Genomic DNA, 20,721 nt, shown 5'->3' on the forward strand with positions numbered 1-20,721 from the left:
CTCAGTCTTCATGGAGGACAAACCCTGACCGTGGACGGGGAAAACTGAGGCCCCAAATAGTAAACAACTTGCTCAAGTTCACTCAGCAAGTTGGTGGCAGAGCAAGAATCAGAGGGTCTCCTTTGCCTAGTCTCCTCTCCATCAAGGCTTTCTCAAGGAGGATTCTGAGTCAGCAGAGATGGGGAGAGGCCAGGGGAGACTCACGGATTCCAGGAAGGGGTCCGCATAGGCGGAAGTGGGGTGGGTGGCGGTGATGAGGTGTTGGAACTAGGAAAGACACAAATGTCAGAATGGTGGGGGACGGACAGTCAAGAACCAAGAGGTCGACGATGGGAAGTCGGATAAAGCCAAGCCAAAGGGAGGAGGAACAGGCCGAAGAGAAAAGAAAAGTGAGGGCAAAGCAAAGTACTGCTGGATTAGGGTATGAAGGGGCATGGTGGGGTGGGGAGAGTCTGAGGGGAGAGGGTTGGAACGACAGTCTGATGGTGGAAGAGTCCAGAGCTAGGACAGACACTAAAGAGAGTGCGACGGAGAAGTCCCGGATCCGGAGAGGCACGTAGTGGGGTCTGATAGGGAGAGTAACGGGGAGATTTACAGGGTCTGGACGCACCCAGAAGAGAGTCTGACCAGGGTGGAGACGGGGCCGGGGAAGCCTGAGGGAAGCCTGAGGGGGCCGGGTTGCCTCACCGCGCTTGTTTTTGGTGCCGTGCTTCTTGGCAGCCGTCAGTTCCTGCTCGATCTTCTTCTCCAAGAACTCCTGCTTCTTGCTTAGCATTTCCTCCGTGTCCCGCAGCCGCTGGATGGCCTCCTGGGGGGTCGGGCCGCCCTTGCCGGCCTTACCCCCTCCAGCCCCGAACAGCTTCCCGAACACCGACATGGTTGCTGCTCGCCGCGCGGGCCTGCGCCGCCCGCTCCGGCTCGGCTCGGCTCAGCTCCGGCGCCGGCTTCCGACTCCGTAGCTCCCGGCCGCCGCAGGCCTAGCCACCGCCTCCGCCCCGCAGCTGGGCCCGGACGCGCCACCTCCCACAGGCCCCCACGCCCGGCCCAGCCGGCGTCAGGGCAACGCGCCGCTGAATACAACTCCCGGCGAGCAACGCGCCGGACGCCCTCCAAATCTAATGGAGGGAGGCCCGCTGCATGCTGGGAGATTGTAGTCTTCTGGCTTGAGGAGCTCGGCGGCGCGCCTTTCTAGCTTAGTCGGGGTCAAGGGACCAGGTGGCATGCTGGGAAGTGTAGTCTCCTTGGGACTCGCTCTGTGGGGGTGAAAGGAGAGGAGAAGAGAAATAACAGTATTAAAAATAACATTAATCAACATTGTGCGCTTTTTGTGACCTAAGCATTGTCCTAAGTGCTTTATATGAATGATTGCATTTAATTCTCACAACAAGCCTATGATATAATAATATAGATGAGGAAACCAAGACTCAGAAAAATTGAATGACTAGCTCAAGGACTATCCCTGCCTTTGCATATGTCGTTCCCTTTACCTTGAGTAGAATGCCTTTCTACTCTTTATTCATCTAGCAGGTTCTCTGAAACCTCGTGGAAAAAACCCACCCTGACTACTTACTTTCCAGGTTACTTGCCCTACTCGATGTGCTTCCCTTTCTCCAACTGCAAACTGAGGGAGAAAATAGCAGGACCACCTCAAGGCTTAAGTAAGATAATGAGTGGAAAATGTTTACTTAGCATGGACCGGGCACATAGTAGGAATATAAAACTGTGTGTTTTATTCCTAGGTATTCTAGATCATCATTATGTGCATTAATAACTGAACCAGGGTGAGACCCAGAATGTTAAAAGTAGCAGAAGTAATATATGTTGATGTTTTATTTGGTTTGTTAATTTTTTAAATTAATAAATAAATTTTTAAAAAATCTAAAAAAAGAAGTAGCAGAAGTATTGAGGATTCTTTACCCCTGCACTAAACAGGTCCTGCTGGTTGTGGGGCCACATTTCATTGTTTTCGGTGTCCTTTACCTACAGGAACTACTTCTCCATCTATTAGCAGTGAAGCCAGGGCTAGCAGCCTATACTTTCCCCAAGTACACCATTCTAATTTGCTACTTCTAATCTTTTGCATTTGCAGTCTAATGTCAAAACAGAGTAATCCAGTTCAGAGTGTGGATGTGAAGTGCTGTCCAATGAAAGAAAACATGACTTTTCAAAGGGACCTATTTTATTCCTTTCTGAACCTTTCAGATATGTGAAGTTGCTTGAGAACAGAGTTTAAAATCAATGAGGAGGGTGCACTGGTGGTTCAGTGGCAGCATGCTCACTAGCCATGCAGGAGACCCGGTTCAATTCCCAGCCTGTGCATCCCCCCCACCATGAAAAAAAAACAAACTAATGAGGGTTTACTGAGCTTTACCCTTATTATTTCACATGCATGAATCTTGTCTCCTCCCTTAAACCATAATCTACTACATATGGACAAAAGCCATGTCTCAGGTGCTATTTTTTTTTATCTGCCACAACCCCAGCCTGTGCATCGTGTGGTCATTCCCACAGGACAGGGAGTCATTGCACTGAATTTTCCAGACTGGAAGAAATTTATAAACGTGAGAGACATGCTAGAACTGTCAAGAATTCACAGCATGAATTGTGAAACATGTCACAGTTGTGCTTGTTCTGTACCTGAGTCAACATTACAATGTTTTATCAGAGTAAGGAATAAAAACAAAGAGGCTTCAATCAAGCCACCCCATGGGTACAGCAACCCCTCTACATCTAAGCAATCTGCCCCCTCCAATCTTATCTAAATCATGCTGCACCTGAGCACACAGATAACAAAACACTTGCTAGATTTGAGCCATGACCCAAAGAATGATGAATAGGCAGACACTATAAACCTCACCACCACCAGGCCCATGCTGCTCTGGGGTAAATCGAGAATGATATCAGACCTCTTCATATCATAACTCTAGGAGCCCAGAAACACAGCTTGGGGATGCAGTGGCAGAAAGTTCAGATTTAATCTCAAGTAACCAAATTCAAACAATGGGTGCTGGTCGCTTGGTTAAGAATAATTCTGATATTGTATGATCTCGCTGATAGGAAATGATTAGAATAAGCAAATCTGCAGAGTCAGAGTTTAGAATACACATTACCAGGGGCTACAGTGGGGGTAGGGAATGGAAATGGAATGCTTCAATTGCACAGAACTGCTACTTGGGTTGATGGAAAAGTTTTGGTGGTGGATAGTGGTAATGGTAGTGCAACATTTGTGAGCATAGTTACCATCACTGAATTGTGTCTTTGAGTATGATTAGAGGGTGACGTTTAAGGTTGTATATGTTTTTAAAAATTTTTTTAAACCATAGGACTGTAGTTAATAATACACAATTATAAAAATATTCTTTGACCAAGTATGACAAATGTGTTACACTAATGCAAGGTGTCAGTAATAGGGTGGTATATGGAAACTCTGATTTTTCCATAAACCTATAACCTCTCTAATTAAAAAAAGAAAAAGAGAGAATTCTGAGATTGCATCAGGACTCTTTGTAAAAAAAAAAAAAATGTGCTGAAGTGAATATGTGTTGCTTACCTAGGATGTGGGATTAGGAGTGATGTCACCCAGGGCGGGTAGATGAAAGACTGGCTGAAGTCTCAACTAACTCCCGTGGCAGACATTCACAGGAGGAATTGACTTGCTGGAGAAAGCTGGCCTTCCCTGGTCTTCATTCTTTTATTTTTGTTTTTGGTCTCTTGGGCTAGTTCACAGCCTTTTCAAATAGTGACCAGCTGGTATTAGCGTGTTAAAAACTTTGAAAAAGAATGAGCTACCAGTACACACAACCATTTGGATGACTCACTGATATTATGCTGAGTAAAAGAAACCAGACACAAAGCCTGTATGATCCCATTTATACAAAGCTCAAACACTGGCAAAACTAATATATGGTGATGAGACAGAATAATGGTTACTTCTGGCGGTGGGATAGACTGGGCAGGGAGCCCTTACCAGCTGCTGGAAAGGTTCTATATCAAGATCCAGTGATGTTCATATGAATGTGTATATACATAAAAATTCATCAGGCTTTCAACTTAAGATGACTGTTCCTTACATACCTCATGTACTTGACTAACCCCATGCTATTATCTCAATTTAGAAAACACCTCTGCTGAGAGCACCAATAGAAGGGTACGTGTGTTTATTTGTCAGTAAAGTAACTTTGCATGCAAAATCCCATCTTATATCCATTCACCAAAGCCTCATGAAATAAGTTTTACTTCCCCATTACCCATTTTGCAGAAACTGAGGCCCACAGAAGTAAGACTTGCACAAGGTCACATAGTGAAAGGCATCTGGCCATGTATCTCAATCTTCTTTGAAAACATGTTAAGTCAAGAAAACAGGAATAAATAAAACCTTAATTATTATGAACGTTGATCTCACATAATTATACAAAGTCAAATACAGAGAACTTCACTTTGTAGTTTTAGTTGTAAAAACCAGTAAGAGCACATCAAAAACCTCTCATGATAAAAACCCTTAACAAACTAGAACTACAAAGGAAGGAACTTCCTCAACATGATAAAAGTCACATATAAAAAATTCACAGCTGACTTCCGGAGAAGATGGCGGCTTAGTAAGACGCGCGGGTCTTAGTTCCTCCTCCAGAAAAGCAACTAAAGAAACAGAAACAATACGAAACAGCTCCCGGAGTCACGACAGAGACCAAAAAGACAGCGTACCCCATTCTGGAACAGCTGAACGGGCAGGGAGAATCTGCTGCGGTGAGCTACCCGAGGGGCGCGCGTTTTCCCGGCTGGGGCGGCTGGCGACTGGGGTCCCATCCACGCACGTGGCTCCCCGGTCTGACTGGGAACGTTGGATAGCAGGGCCCTCCCGTCACGCTTGGCGTTTCGGGCCAGCTGGGCAATTAGGACCGGCACTCTCCCAAGCCGCGGCGGCCAGCGACCCCCACCTCCACGCGCGGTTTCCCGGGCCGACTCCCGTGCAGACAGACGAGCGCCACAATCGCCACCTACTGGGCAGGAAAAGAAAAACAGAGCCCAGAGATTTCACAGAAAAAGCTTTCAACCAGCTGGGTCCCACACCCAGGGAAATCTGATCAAATGCCCAGACACCAGCAGAAAATAATGGATGACGCTCGGAAAATTGAAGATATGGCCCAGTCAAAGGAACAAACCAATAGTTCAAATGAGATACAGGAGCTGAGACAACTAATGCTGAATATACGAACAGAAATGGAAAAATTCTTCAAAAACCAAATCAATAAATTGAGGGAGGACATGAAGAAGACATGGGCTGAACAAAAAGAAGAAATAGAAAATCTGAAAAAACAAATCACAGAACTTATGGGAGTGAAGGACAAAGAAGAAAAAATGGAAAAAACAATGGATACCTACAATGGTAGATCTAAAGAGACAGAAGCTATAATTAGTGAACTGGAGGATGGAACATCTGAATTCCAAAAAGAAACAGAAACTATAGGGAAAAGAATGGGAAAACTTGAGCAGGGGATCAGGGAACTGAATGACAATATGAAGCACACAAATATACGTGTTGTGGGTGTCCCAGAAGGAGAAGAGAAGGGAAAAGGAGGAGAAAAACTAATGGAAGAAATTTTCACTGAAAATTTCCCAACTCTTATGAAAGACCTAAATTTGCAGATCCAAGAAGTGCAGCGCACCCCAAAGAGAATAGACCCAAATAGGCGTTCTCCAAGACACTTACTAGTTAGAATGTCAGAGGTCAAAGAGAAAGAGAGGATCTTGAAAGCAGCAAGAGAAAAACAATCTGTCACATACAAGGGAAACCCAATAAGACTATGTGTAGATTTCTCAGCAGAAACCATGGAAGCTAGAAGACAGTGGGATGATATATTTAAATTACTAAAAGAGAAAAACTGCCAACCAAGACTCCTATATCCAGCAAAATTGTCCTTCAAAAATGAAGGAGAAATTAAAACATTTATAGACAAAAAGTCACTGAGAGAATTTGTGACCAAGAGACCAGCTCTGCAAGAAATACTAAAGGGAGCACTAGAGTCAGATACGAAAAGACAGAAGAGAGAGGTATGGAGTAAAGTGTAGAAAGAAGGAAAATCAGATATGATATATATAATACAAAAGCCAAAATGGTAGAGGAAAATATTATCCAAACAGTAATAATACTAAAAGTTAATGGACTGAATTTCCCAATCAAAAGACTTAGAATGGCAGAATGGATTACGACCCAGCAATACCACTGCTAGGTATCTACTCAAGGGACTTAAGGGCAAAGACACAGACGGACATTTGCACACCAGTGTTTATAGCAGCATTATCTACAATTGCAAAGAGATGGAAACAGCCAAAATGTTCATCAACAGACGAGTGGCTAAACAAACTGTGGCGTATACCTACGATGGAATATTATGCAGCTTTAAGACAGACTAAACTTATGAAGCATGTAATAACATGGATGGACCTAGAGAACATTATGCTGAGTGAGTCTAGCCCAAAACTAAAGGACAAATACTGTAAGGTCCCACTGATGTGAACCGACATTTGAGAATCAGCTTGGAATATATCATTGGTAACAGAGACCAGCAGGAGTTAGAAACAGGGTAAGATAATGGGTAATTGGAGCTGAAGAGATACAGACTGTGCAACAGGACTAGATACAAAAACTCAAAAATGGACAGCACAATAATACCTAAGTGTAATGTAACTATGTTGGAACACCGAATGAAGCTGCACCTGAAATATGGTTTTTTGTTTGTTTGTGTGTTTGTATCTTTTGTTTTTGTTTTTTTTCTTTTTCCTTTTTATATATATATATATATATATATATTATTAGTATTATTATTTTAATTCTCTTCTCTATATTAACATTCTATATTTTTTTCTGCTGTTTTGCTAGTTCTTTTCCTAAATCGATGCAAATGTACTAAGAAATGATGATCATACATCTATGTGATGATACTAAGAATTACTGAGTGCATGTGTAGAATGGAATGATTTCTAAATGTTGTGTTAATTTCTTTTCTTTTTTTTGATTAATAAAAAAATTAAAAAAAAAAAATTCACAGCTAACATCAAACTCAACAGTGAGAAACTGAATGTCTCAGGAATGAGGCAAGGATGCCCACTTTCAACACTGCTCTTCAACATTGTTGCTCAAAGTTCTGGCCAAAACAATTAGAAAAGAAAAAGAAATAAAAGGCATCAAATTGGAAGGGAAGAGGAATCCTATTTCTATTTGCAGAAAATGTGATCCTATATATAGAAAATCCCAAAGAATCCACAAGAAAGCTACTAAAGCTAATAAACAAAATCAGCAAAGCTGCTGGGTACAAAATAAACATGCCAAAATCAGTTGCATTCTGTATCATGATCTGCTAGTGTTCATGTGGGAGTGTACATACATAAAAATTCACCAGGCTTTATAATTAATATTAGTGTAATTTACATACCTTATATATATTTCTATACACCAGCAATGAACAATCTGAAAAGGAAATCAAGAATATCCCATTTACAGTAGCATCTAAAGGAACAAAATATCTAGGGATAAATTTAACCCAGGATGTAAAAAACTTGTATACTGAAAACTATAATATATTCCTGAAAGAAATTAAAGACAACCTAAAAAAAGCAGAAAGATATCTCAGGTTCCTTGTTCATTGATTGATTAGAAGATTTAACATGAAGACGTCAATACTACCCAAAGCGATTTACAGATTCAACACAATCCTGATCAAAATTCCAGCAGCCATAGGAAATAATTAGAATAAGCAAATTCATAGAGTCAGAAACCAGAATATAGGTCACGAAGGGCTGGGGTGGGGATAGAGAATGAGGAGTTAAAGCTTAAATTACCCGGAGTTTCTACTTGGAGTGATGGAAAAATTATGTAATGGATGGTGGTGACGATAGCACAACGTTGTGAATAAATTAACAGTATTTTGAAATATATATTTGAATTTTGGTTAAAAAGGTAAATTTTAGTTTGTCTATATGTTACTAGAATAATTTTTTAAAAACCCATAGAAAATAAAAACAGAAAAAGTTAAAAATACATTTAAAAAACAAAACAAATAAAAATTTAGGAAAAAAATAAAAGAAAAACAAAAGAAACAAAACCCATAGGACTGTACGACACGAACAGGGAACCCTAATGTAGAACATGGACTATAATTAATAGTATAATTATAATAATATTCTTTTATCAATTGTAACAAATGTACCACGCTAATGTAAGGTGTTAATAACGGTGTATGTGTGTCTGTGGCGTGCTGGTTTGAAAGGATTTATGTACCCTAGAAAAGCCATGCTTTAATTCTGATCCAATCTCATGGGAGCATCTGTTTCTTTTAAACCCTATTCAGCACTTTGTTTTGGAAACTTGACTGGATTATCTCCATGGAGATGTGATGCACCCAGTTGGGTATTAACTTTTTATTAGATGGAAATGTGACTCCACTGATTCCAAGTGGGTCTTGATTACTTTACTGGAATCCTTTAAAAGAGGAAAAAGTTTGAAGAGAGCACATGCAGCCAGAGACCTTTGGAAAATGTCCCGGGGGGAGTTTCATGAAACAAAAAGCCAGGAGAGAAAGCTAACAGATACTGTTAAATTGAGAGAGAAACACTTAACTTCATCGGCCTTTCTTGAGAGAAGGTAACCTCTTGTTGGTGCCTTAATTTGGACATTTTTATAGACTTGCTTTAATTTGAACACTTCCACAGCCTTAGAACTGTAAACTAGCAACTTATTAAATTCCCCTTTTAAAAAGCCATTCCATTTCTGGTATATTGCATTCCAGCAGCTGGCAAACTAGTACTGGGGGGATAGAGGAACTCTATTTTCTACATGATTTTTCTGTAAATCTTTAACTTCTTTAATAAAATAAAATAAAATTCCAGCAGCTTTATTTGCATAAATGGAAAAAACAATCTTCAAATTCATAGGGTACAGTAAAGGGGCCTGAATAGCCAAAACTATCTTGAAAAAGAAGAGCAAAGTTGGAAGACTCAAACTTCCCAATTTCAATACTTATTACAAAGCCAATATTATAAAAACAGTATGGTACTGGCATAAAGAGAAACAAATAGACCAAAGGAATGGAATTGAGAGTCCAGAAATAAACCCACACATCTATGGTCAACCAATTTCAACAAGGATGCTAAGACCATCAATTTTGGTTTGCTACAGCTTCCAGAATGCAATATACCAGAAATGGAACAACTTTTATAAAGGGAATTTATTATGTAACAAATTTACAGTTCTAAGGCCAGAAAAATGTCTAAACTAAGGCATCCAGTAAAAAACAGATTGATTCAAGAAAGGCCAATGTCTGGCACATGGGAAGGCACATGACTGGCATCTGCTGATCCTTGTTCCTGGTTTCCTTGCTTCTAGCTTCTGATGCCAGTGGTTTCCTCTCTAAGCATCTGTGGGCCTTCTCTTAGCTCCTCTGGGACACAACTCTGGGTTCTGGCTTGCTTAGCATCTCCTGGGAAGGCACATGGTGACAGCTGCTGGGCTCTGCCCGTGTCTAGGCATTTGCTCTCTCTGTCAGCATTCTAAATATCCCCAACATCTGTCTCTCTATGAGCTCTGAGGCAACTGTTCTCCAAGTATCTGCATCTGATGCTTCCCCTTTTAAAGGACTCTAGTAAACTAATCAAGACCCACCTTGAATGGGTGGAGTCACATCTCCATCTAATCGAAAGGCCACACCCACAATTGGGCATATCACATCTCCATGGAAGTAATCTAACCAAAAGGACACGCCCACAACTGGGTGTATCACATCTCCATGGAAACTGTCCAATCATAGTTTCCCACCCTGAACAATAGGTCTGGCTCCCCAAGATTGGATCAAGATTAAAACATGGCTTTTCTGGAGGATATAATAGCTTCAAACTGGCACATTCTACCCTCTGGACCCCCCAAAAAGACATGTTCTTTCTATATCAAAATACTTTCACTCCATCACAATGTCACAAAAGCCTTAAACCATTTCAGTAACAATACAAATAACATACAAAGTCAAAAACAATACAAAATCTCATCAAATCAGTTACAGGCATGGTCTGTCCTAAGGCAAAAAAAATCTGCTCTGGCTCTGGACCTGTGAAACTCAGAATGAGTTATCTGTTGCCAATATACAAAGAAGGGACAGTCATAGGGTGCATGTTTCTATTGCCATAGGGGGAAATCGAAAGTCAGACAATGGTTCCCAGACTCAAAGAGTTTGGAAAACCTGCAGGGAAAACTCCAATGGATTTCAAAGTCTGAGAGTCATTCATCTCAAGACTTTAGAAAACATCACTCACACCATTTCCAAGAGCCTATGTAGCAGCCCTGCTCTCTCCAAACGCTGGGGTGAGAGTTGCAACACTGGGGCACTTTGGGAGGACCACCTTTCTCTTGGATCCACCTTCTCCAAGCTTCAGGGCAGTACCTGGGATCTCTGCCATCTCCAGAGCACATGCTCAACCCTTCCAGGTCAATGGGGTGGCAGCCAGGGCCCCCCATACCCTCAGTTTATGTGCTCCATCCTCTCCGAGGCCTGGGGTGGCAAAACTCTTCCTGAGCATCCAGGTGGAAGGCCCACCCTCTGCCTTCAGGGCAAACTCACCCTCACCAAGTGCCTGGGTGGGTCCACTCTACTGACTCCAGGTTTCTTGACTTCAGACCTTAGCTTCCATGGTTCTGCCTCTGAAGTAATTTTTCCTTCCATTTTTCCCTTTTCTGTCCTTTTAATCCAGAATGATAGTGGTTCCATTTATAAAGATCTCTCAATACTCTTGTTGACTTTCTATGCAGTATACTGGATTATATCCATCAGACAATAGGAATTTCCACAAATCCTTTCTGGATAACTCCATCTCCAGTCCTCACTTGTCCTGTAATGACTGACTGCTTCCATGTGTGGTTAGATCCTCATATGAGGTACTTTCTGGAAGCCCATAATTTTGCAGACCATCAATTTCTGTTTTCTTTGTCCCTAAGAGTTCAGTTCTCAACTTTGCTCTTTCCTGTTGCATTTTACTATAAGCTGCACGGAGCAGCCAGGCTGCATTTTCCACATTTAGTTTGGAAATTTCTTCTGCTAAATATCCAAGTTCATAGCTTTTAAAATCTGCCTTCCTTACAATATCAGTAGTCAATTTTGCCAATTTTTTTGCCACTTTAAAACAAGGATTGCCTTCTTCCAGCTTGCAATAACACATGCACGGTTTCTGTCTAAGGCCTTTTCAGAAGTATCTTTAGAGTCCATATTTCCACCAACAGTCTGTTCAAAGCATTCTAAGCCTTCTCTACAAGATCTTCACAGCTCTTCCAGAATCTTCCCCTTATCTATTTAAAAAGCTGTTCCAACATGTTTGGCATTTGCAAAATGCAGCACCCCACTTCTCTGTACCTAAATCTGTTTTGGTTTGCTAAAGCTGCCAGAATGCAATATACCAGAAATTACGGTTTAGCACAACCGCTAAGCTATCGGGGACCCTCTACTCCTCAGCTTCTCACTGCTTGCTAGACGACACTGCCGCACACAGAAAAGGGCTCGAGCCGGGGGTCTGGGTCCAAGGGGCGCGCGCAGGAGACCTCACTGCGGGTCTAAAGGACTGAAGGCCGAGCCAATTAAGGCATAAAGTGAGGTAGCTTTATTGTTGGTAGACGCTTATGCCAGGGCCGCCAGTAGCTAAAGACCACTAGGCTCGGTGAGCCCTGGATTATATACAGTTTGAGGAGAGGCGGAGTTAGGGCGTGGCCTCCAGGGGAGGGTAGCCAATCACACAGGGAGGACGGATGAGTGACTGTGACCATAGAGATGCTGTTCCTGAGTGTACCCGTAGCAGAGGATGTTGGGTAGGTGGAGGACTAAGGAGAAGACCAATAGGGTTAGAGAGACAAGGCTGCATCATCACTAGTCGCTGGTGAGGCCTGTAATTCAGAGGCTTAGAAGAACCGGACGTGCCAAAATGGCGAGGGAGGGAGAGAAAGAGACTAAGCCACCAGGCCAAGAATAAAATTATGCCACAAGAAATGGAATGGCTTTTTAAAGGGAATTTATTGTATTATACCTTTACAGTTCTAAGGCCAGAAAAATTTCCAAAGTAAGGCATCCAGAAAAAGCTAACTTGACTCAAGAAAGGCTGATGCTAGAGTGTATAATGATAGTGGCTAAATATACAAATTAAAAAAATGTTTTTGCATGAGGAAGAACAAAGGAATGTCAGTATTGCAGGGTGTTGAAAATAGATGGTCATTCAGATTTTAAAACTTCAAATTTTGTGTGAGACTAAAGCAAGAAATGTTTATTTGGTACAAAATTCATATTTTGACTAGTGCATTTCCTAATTTAATTTATATGGATAGTTTAACTGAACACCATAAGTACATGGAACCTTGAATAGGGCATAAGATTTTGTAGGTTTGCCCAGGTTAGTGTGATGCTCTGATAAATCCCAGAGTGATCTGAACAGTGAATAAAGAAGTATTTGCAAAGTCCCCTTGGGGTAATGGGGAAAAGGAGTGAAAAATTCTACTTCCCCATGTGGAGAATTCCTGATATTCTCACAAGCCGTGGGGACAACCAAATCAATAGGCGGAGCCCTCAGTCTTGGGGTTTGTCCTTATGAAACGTTGATCCCCACAAAGAATAGGCTAAGCCTACTTAAAATTAGGCCTAAGAGTCATCCCCAAAGAACCTCTTTTGTTGTTCTAATGTGGCCTGTCTCTCTCTCAGCCAACACGGCAAGCAAACTCACTGCCTTCCCCCTTTCTACATGCGACATAACTCACAGGGATTTAAACCTTCCTGGCAATATGGGACAGAAATCCTGGGATGTGCTGGGACTTGGTAACCAAAAGGACTTTCTCAACTGAAAGGGAGAAAAGAGAAATGAGACAAAATAAAGTGTCAGTGGCCAAGAGATTTCAAAGGGAGTCAAGAGGTTATCCTGGAAGTTATTCTTACACATTGTATAGCTATCCTCTGTTTAGTTTATGGTGTATAAGAGTGGCTAGAGAGAAGTGCCTGAAACTGTAGAGCTGTGTTCCAGTAGCCATGTGTGGTAGTTAGATTCAGTTGTCAACTTGGCCTAGTTCTGTTGCTGTGGACATGAGCCAATGGTACATGAACCTCATCTGTTGCTGATTACATCTGCAGTTGACTAGGAGGCATGCCTGCTGCAATGAATGGTTTGACTTAATTGGCTGGTGCTTAAATGAGAGAGCACAACAGTAGCACAGCCCAAGCAGCTCAGCATACCTCATCTCAGCACTCGCAGCTCAGCCCAGGCCTTTGGAGATGCAGAAAGAAATCACCCCGGGGTAACTTGTTAGAACCCACATAATTTTAATGAGTAAAATTATGGCTAAGAAATAAACAAATAATAAGGGAAACAAAGGTTAAAATAAATTGAGTAGATTGAAATACTAGTGATCAATGAAAGGGAGTGGTAGGGGGTATGGCATGTATGAGTTTTTTCTTTTTTCTCTCTTTTGCTGGAGAGATGCAAATGTTCAAAGAAATGATCATGGTGATAAATACACAACTATATGATGATATTGTGAGCCACTGACTGTAACCACGTCAAGAATGTTTTTATGTCAAGAATGTTTGTATGTTAGTTCATTGTTTATAATAAAATTATTAAAAAAAAAAAAAAGAAAGGCTGATGGCTGGCACAAGGGAAGGCATGTGACTGGCATCTGCTGGCTCTTGTTCCCAGTTCTGTTGCTTCCAGCTTCTGTGCCAGTGGTTTCTCTCTAAGCATCTCTGGGCCTTCATTCAGCTATTCTGGGACACAACTCTGGGTTCTGGTTTGCTTAGTATCTCATGGGAAGGCACATGGTGACATCTGCTGGGCTCTGTCTTTTGTCTAGGCTTCTGCTCTCTCCATCAGCACTCCAAGCATCTCCAAACATCTGTGTCTCTGTCAGCTCTGAAGCAACTGCTCTCCAAGCACCTGCATCTGAGATTTTTCCAAAATATTTCCCCTTTTAAAGGACTCTAGGAAACTAATAAAGACCCACCTTGAATGGGTAGAGTCACAACTCCATCTAATAAAAAGCTCACACCCACAACCAGGTGTGTCACTTCTCCAAGGAAATAATCTAACCAAAAGGTCACACCTACAACTGGGTGTGTCACATGAAAACAATCCAATCAAATTCCCCACCCTAACAATAGGTCTGGTCCCACAAGATTGAATCAGAATTAAAACATGTTTTTTCTGGGATATAAAATAGTTTCAAACAGGCACACCAATGGAAAAAGAATAGTCTTCCGACAAATGGTGCTAGGACAAGTGGATAGCCAAGTGTAAAAGAATGAGATCAGATCCCTACCTTACATCATATAAAAAAAATCTCAAGATGGATCAAAGACCTAAACATAAGAGCTAAAACCATAACTCTCTAGAAGAAAATATAAGGGGAAATCTACGGGACCTTGTATTAGGTAATGGATTCTTAGACTTTACACCAAAAGCATGAGCAACAAAAAGGCAAATAGCTTACAGGACTTCATAAAAATATAAATATTTGGTGAAGGTGGTGGTGTAAGGTTAGTTCAGCTGTAGACCATGTGGTAGACCTGGGTTCAACTCCTGGAACATGCACTTCCCAAAAAACAAACAAGCAAAATAAATAAAAAACAACCAATGAAACAAAAATTCAACAAATGGTGTTGCAATAATGGAATACACACATGGGAAAATAATGAAATGTGATCCTGCCATACAGCATAAAAAAATTTCAATATTTTGTGCATCAAAAGACATTATTGGGTGGGCAACAGTGGTTCAGTGGCAGAGTTCTCGCCTGCCATGCTAGAGACCCGGGTTCGATTCCCAGTGGCCGCCCATGTATAAAAAAGAGAGAGAGAGAAAGACATTATCAAGAAAGTAAAAAGACAACCTACAGAATTGGAGAAAGTATTTGGGAACCATTTATCTGATAAGAATTTAGCATCCAGAATATATAAAGAACTTGTACAATTCAACAACAAAAAGACAGACAACTCACTTAAGAAATGGGCAAAGAATTTGAGCAGACATTTCTAAAAAGAAGATATACAAATGGCCAAAAAGTACATGAAAAGATGCTCAATGTCATTAAATCTTAAGGAAATGCAAATCAAAACCATGAGATACCACTTCATGCCTACTAGAATTGCTATTATTAAAAAAATTAATAATAACAATTGTAGGGAGGATGTAGAAAAAATATAAATCTGGTACTTTGCTTGTGGAAATGTAAAATGATGCAGCCACTGTGGAAACAGTTTGGCAGTTCCTCAGTAAATTAAACAGAGCTACCATGCAACCCAACAATTCAACCTCTAGATATATATAACCCAAAGAATTGAAAAAAGAGACACTCAAAGTCATATTTGTACACCACTGTTCATACCAGCATTATTCACACTTGCCAAAAGGTTGACACAACCCAAGTGTCCATCAATAGATGAAGGGATAAACAAAATGTGGTATATCTGGTAACAAAATAAGGTAACAGTAGCTAAGAGAGTTCAAATAGAGTTAAGAGGCTATTCTGAAGGCTACTCTTATGCAAGCTTTAGCTAGACATTGCTAATTACCATGGTTTACCAACCCCCAACCAAACCCACTCCTGTTAACCCTAAAGAACACTCAGAGCTCTATCTGAGATTCTACAAAAGTTTCATTTACTGAGATTACTTTCCAGAAACCTACAATCCCCAGATAGGTTCCTAGGCCAGGTGAGTCCTGAAAACTAGAGGGACCAGTTTCTCCAAGAACATCAACTAGTTCCATTCCCCTATCCCATACTATCGACAGCCCTTCCCAACATGAAAAAGTTAGAAAGGGCAGAACCAAATACCCTTAAAGCTTGGGAGAAGGATCAAAGGAGGAGGAGTTATACTAGGGAAGATAGGATTTAACAAATGAGGATGACTGCTGAATCATACTGATATTTCTTTTAGTCTCCAGTGTCTTGGAGCAATTAGCAGGAAAAAACTTATTGTGGAACAGTAGCCCATACCAAACTCTGAAATGTTCTGTAACTATTTGTTACAATGTACATTAAAAATTAAAAAAAAAAAATTAAGGGACTTTGCAGATGAGATTAAGTTAAGGATCTTGAGGTGGGGAGATTATGTAGGCCCAATATAAACCCAAATGTCCTTATAAGAGGGAAACAGGAAAATCAGAATCAGTGAGACTGGAAGTTGCTACCCTTCTGGATTTGAAGATGGAGAAAGGGGCCACAAGTCAAGGAATGCCAGCGGTTTTTAGAAGCTGGAAAAAACAAGAGAACAGATTCTCCCTTGGAGCCTCCATAAGGAAGACAGCCCTGCTGACAACTTGATTTTAGACCAGTGAGACCAATATCGAACTTCTGAACTCCAAAACTGTAAAATAATAGGTGTGTGTTATTTTAAACCACTGAGTTTTTTGTGCTATGTTGTTACAGCAGCAATAGGGAACTAAAATTCCTCCTCACTGGCCTTCCTGCCCCCACCCTATCCCTCTACTAGAGGTAGAAAATGTGTCGAGTGCACATGCAGAGAAGAAGCATTCAGGCACTCTTGAAAGAGAATAGAGGCAAAGTGGGGCCATTTGCTTTTTTTTTTTCTTACATGGGCAGGCACCGGAAAACGAACCCGGGTCTCTGGCATGGCAGGCAAGAACTCTGCCTGCTGAGCCACCGTGGCCCGCCGACGTTTGCTTTTATAGATTAACTTGACTTATCCCCCCTCCTCCTTCCTTGTTCAGGACTTTCTTCTGTACCCTCCCTTCTCTCCAGGGTTGTGCGTGGTGGCAGATAATGCATTTGGGTGGGCCGGTTGGCTCGCCTTCTCAGCAGATGACGCATTCAGGTGGGTGGGCTGCTGCGGGGTGTGTCCCATAAGTGGGTAGCCCCGGGCAGGTTGTCGGTCCAGCCCTTGGTCCTTCCTGATCTTGACTAACCGTCCTTACTAAAGGACTTCTTCACATATTTTTTTTCTTCCGCCTTGTTTTAGCCTGCCTCAAACTCCCCCTGAGAGAGTTCTCACGCCTTAATTTTAAGGGGTGCTGAGGGACAAGGGTCTGTCTTCTGTAGCTGCTTCTAGCTTTTCAGGGGATGTAAGCCCTGCCCGACCGGGCAGTAGAACACTCTGGCTATCTCATTTAAGTTGAGAGGGGAGGAGTTCAGAGGGACAGTTGGAATATCTGAAAATTAGAGAGGTCTTTTAAAAAATAGGTATTGTCACTCTGTACAAACCTTTCCGATTCCGATAGCTCCCACTGTTCCCTGGAGTAAAAGCCAAAATCCTTACAATATCCCTCAAGGACCTAGATGATGTGTCACAATTCTCCTGTCATCTCCCTGCCCTCTTCATTTCCTCTCCCCTCACTCCCTCCCTCTGTTCCTCAAACGCAGGGCCTTAGGCCTCAGACCACTTCTTTGCATGGACTGGGCCCTCTCCCTTTCCCCCAGATTCCCATATGGCTTATTCGTGCTTCTTTGTTTTCTTCACTCAAACGTTCCCTTCTTAGTGAGGCCTTCTGGGACCACCCCAAATAATGCTGCAACTTCTCCCTCGCATGCACCTCACAATACCTCTTACTTTGCTGTCCTTTTCATTTCTCTATAGCATTTGTCACCATCTCACATATGATTTAGATGCTTACTTTATCACTTATCTTTTGCTTCCTCCACTGGAATTTAAGCTCCACAGGGGATCTCCACAGATCTTTGTCTGTTTTGTTCATGATGTGTCCCAATACCTACAAGTAAAGTATGCCTGGCACACAGTAAGTGCTCTAAGAATATTTGTCAAATGAACAAACGAATGGAAGACATCAGCACCATGAAAGAACAAGGTCCACTCTGTCCCCTCCTACCATCCCAGGGAGGCCAAGGGAAGAATCTGCCACTTGGGCTGACCTAGAGCACTGGGAGGTAACCTCTCAAAATAAAGGAGACCTTCTTTGTCTGAAGACGGAGATGAAAATATCTGGGACAAACGACAGAGGCGGTGGCCTGAAAGTCTCAGCTGAGAGAGCAGGTGCCCTGGTGGCCCAGGAGAACCTGTTGGACCAGTTCTGTCTTCCCTGGGGAGGAAGGGGTGGAGGTGGCAGCTCTGGGTGCTCCCAACCCCCAAGGCTGCCAGCAAGTGGCCTCCTGGGAGCCTGAAGGGTGGTGATCAATGGGGAGGTTGGCAGAGGGCATCCCACTTGCCGAGGGTGACTGGGGTATGGTCGGACACAGAATCCTGAGCAGAAGGCCAAGGCCCAACTTCAGGGCCCTGGACTCTTTGTAGAATCAGAGAATAAACTGAGGCCCAGAGAGGGAAAAAGGCTTGCCCAACGTCTCATCACTGCCAGGCTGAGCTCAGACTCATTCATTCATCGATTGAGCACATCTAGATGACAAAGCCTGCGATTTTTGCAGGGATAGTGTGAGAACCAGGATGTCTAGGCCCTTCCTTATGTTACACTGTGTGAGGCATTTTAGGGCTCTGTCAGGGGCAGCTCTGCCGCCTACTCTCTGCGTGACTGTTGGACAAAGGCCTTTCCCTTTCTGGGTCTCAGTCTCCCCATCTGCTACCCCGAGACGGGTTCAGCTAGGGAATGGCCCCAGCTCAGTTCTCCGTAACTCTCACCCCTGTACTGCCTCTGCCACCTCCCCTCCGGTCCAACTATGCATCTTCTTTCCATCTTTTTTTCTTTTTTCCTGCATGGACAGGCACAGGGAATCAAAGCCGAGTGTCTGGCATGGCAGCCGAGAACTCTGCCACTGTGCCACCTGCCCGCCCTCCATCTTTTAAATATTAGACCTCACCTTGATAGGCGTCTTGATCTGTGGTTCTGCCCCTTTGGGCTGCCTCACCTCACTGTGCCTACCTATTTCCTCATTTTGCCTAAAAATTGGAATAACCGCTCCTACTCAAAGTGCTTAGGACAGTGCCAGGCATGTGATGGTGCCTAATAAATGATGGCTGTCATGTTTATTGGCAATATATGTGTATATGCATAGTGATAGGAAGAAGAGACAGGAATATAACTTAAATAGTGTGTTAGGATGGAGGTATGTTTTTTTTTTTTTGTCTTGTTTTACTTTTTGAATGTTGTATGGTGGGGTCACATTTCATTTTTTTTCCATGTTAGTATCCCGTTATTACAGCACCATTTGTTGGATTTGTTTGTTTTTTTTGTTGGTTTCTTTGTTTGTTTGGCAAGTGCATGGGTTGGACATTGAACCTGGGTCTCCCATACGGCAGGCGAGAATTCTACTACTGAACTACCCTTGCATGCCACCCTGAGGAAGGAGTTTAAGATTTCCTTTAAAGTCACTGTTAAGGGCAGGCCACGGTGGCTCAGCAAGCAGAGTTCTTGCCTGTCATGCTGGAGACCTGGCTTAGATTCCCGGTGCCTGCCCATGAAAAAAAAAAAAAGTTAAAGTTTTTTAAAATGTTCAATGCCTTCTATGTCTCCTCCATTGTGTAGGGAATAAAATCCAAATCCCTAAACCCAACATTCAAGCTCTCTCTGATTTCACATCAACCTATATTTCAATAAAGAAAGTGGCTAAGAGCACATGGAGGCAGGCTGCTCAGGCTTGAATCTTGGTTTTGCCACTTATTGGCTGGTGGGCTTGGGCAAGGGACTTTGCCTCCTTGTGCCTCCATTTCTTCATCTGCGATTAAGAAAGGTCATGGTGCCCACCTGACAGGGCTGAGGGTCCATCACTAGAAGAATCTCATCATCATCCACCCACTGCCCCCAGCTCTCTGGTCACCCTTGACCGTTCATCAGCCCCGTAATATGACAAGCACTTCACTGTCATGGCTTGAGGCCTTTGCTTGCCTTTTTCTTACTGGACTGACTTCTCCAATCTACCCATCAGAGCGCTCCATGCAGAGGTCTAGCTCAAATATCTTCTCTTTTGAGGAGCCTTCCTGCCCCTGACCACTCCTTCCTCTGGCCTTTTTGAGGGTTAGCCACACTGACAGGCCTCATCCCCATCAGCTGTGTGCTGATGCTCACCTACCCCTCCCACAGGATCGTAATCCTCCTGAGGACTTGGGGAAACTGGGCTTGGCTCTGACCTCCAGCCCTGAGCCCCTACCGATGTCTGAGAGATGTGCCAGCCCTCAAGGAAAGTCGGTCATCAAACTGAGTCAGACAACCCTGCTTGTACTGCCCTGTACCATCTTTGAGCCTCATTTTCCCTTCCTGTAATGGAGGTGACCTGGCTGAGAGGGGTGGTTATGAAGAAAATAGAGGAAACAGTCAAAGCCCCTTTTCTTCCTTTCAGCCTCCTGGTGAGCATGGACTAGCTGAGGGGCCGTGGGTGGGGCCCTGACCATCCCACCCCCAAACAGACGCAGCTGAGGGAGTGCTGGAGAAGGGGGCATCTACGGCACTCCCTGACGCCTGCTCAAAATGGACTTCTGGCTCTGGGAGTTTCTGATTCCGAAGGACTGGGGTGAGGCCCAGAATCCTGAATTTTCGACAGTGAGTATAAACCCCCTCCCCTGGCTGTTTGCATGGGCCATATTCTATTACAAGCCTGTTCTCGGAGCACCAAAGCCTGCTCCTTCCTTTATGACCTCTTCATGGCTAACAAGGGGCAGCCAAGGCAGAAGAATCAGACATGTGGGGGAGGCACGGGACCCCTCAGCCCCGGGTGCCTTGGAGGAAGGAGTGCAGCCACCTAGGGGCAAAGAAAGAAACTCCCAAGGCTCAGACCTGAGCCATTTGGACACACAA

At 43.1% G+C, this 20,721-nt stretch overlaps 1 protein-coding gene across 1 annotated transcript in view; it reads right to left on the minus strand.

Moving 5' to 3' along the window:
• Positions 1-1,002, minus strand: part of CHMP4B (charged multivesicular body protein 4B) — a 57,183-nt gene extending 56,181 nt beyond the window's left edge. The window contains exon 1 of the mRNA XM_077111113.1: positions 688-1,002. Coding sequence (XP_076967228.1) covers positions 688-877 — 190 coding nt within the window. The 5' untranslated portion in view covers positions 878-1,002. The remainder of the gene's footprint in view (positions 1-687) is intronic.
• Positions 1,003-20,721: the final 19,719 nt, after the last annotated feature.

The sequence above is a fragment of the Tamandua tetradactyla genome, chromosome 1 (genome assembly GCF_023851605.1).
Source record: "Tamandua tetradactyla isolate mTamTet1 chromosome 1, mTamTet1.pri, whole genome shotgun sequence".
Lineage (NCBI taxonomy): Eukaryota > Metazoa > Chordata > Mammalia > Pilosa > Myrmecophagidae > Tamandua > Tamandua tetradactyla.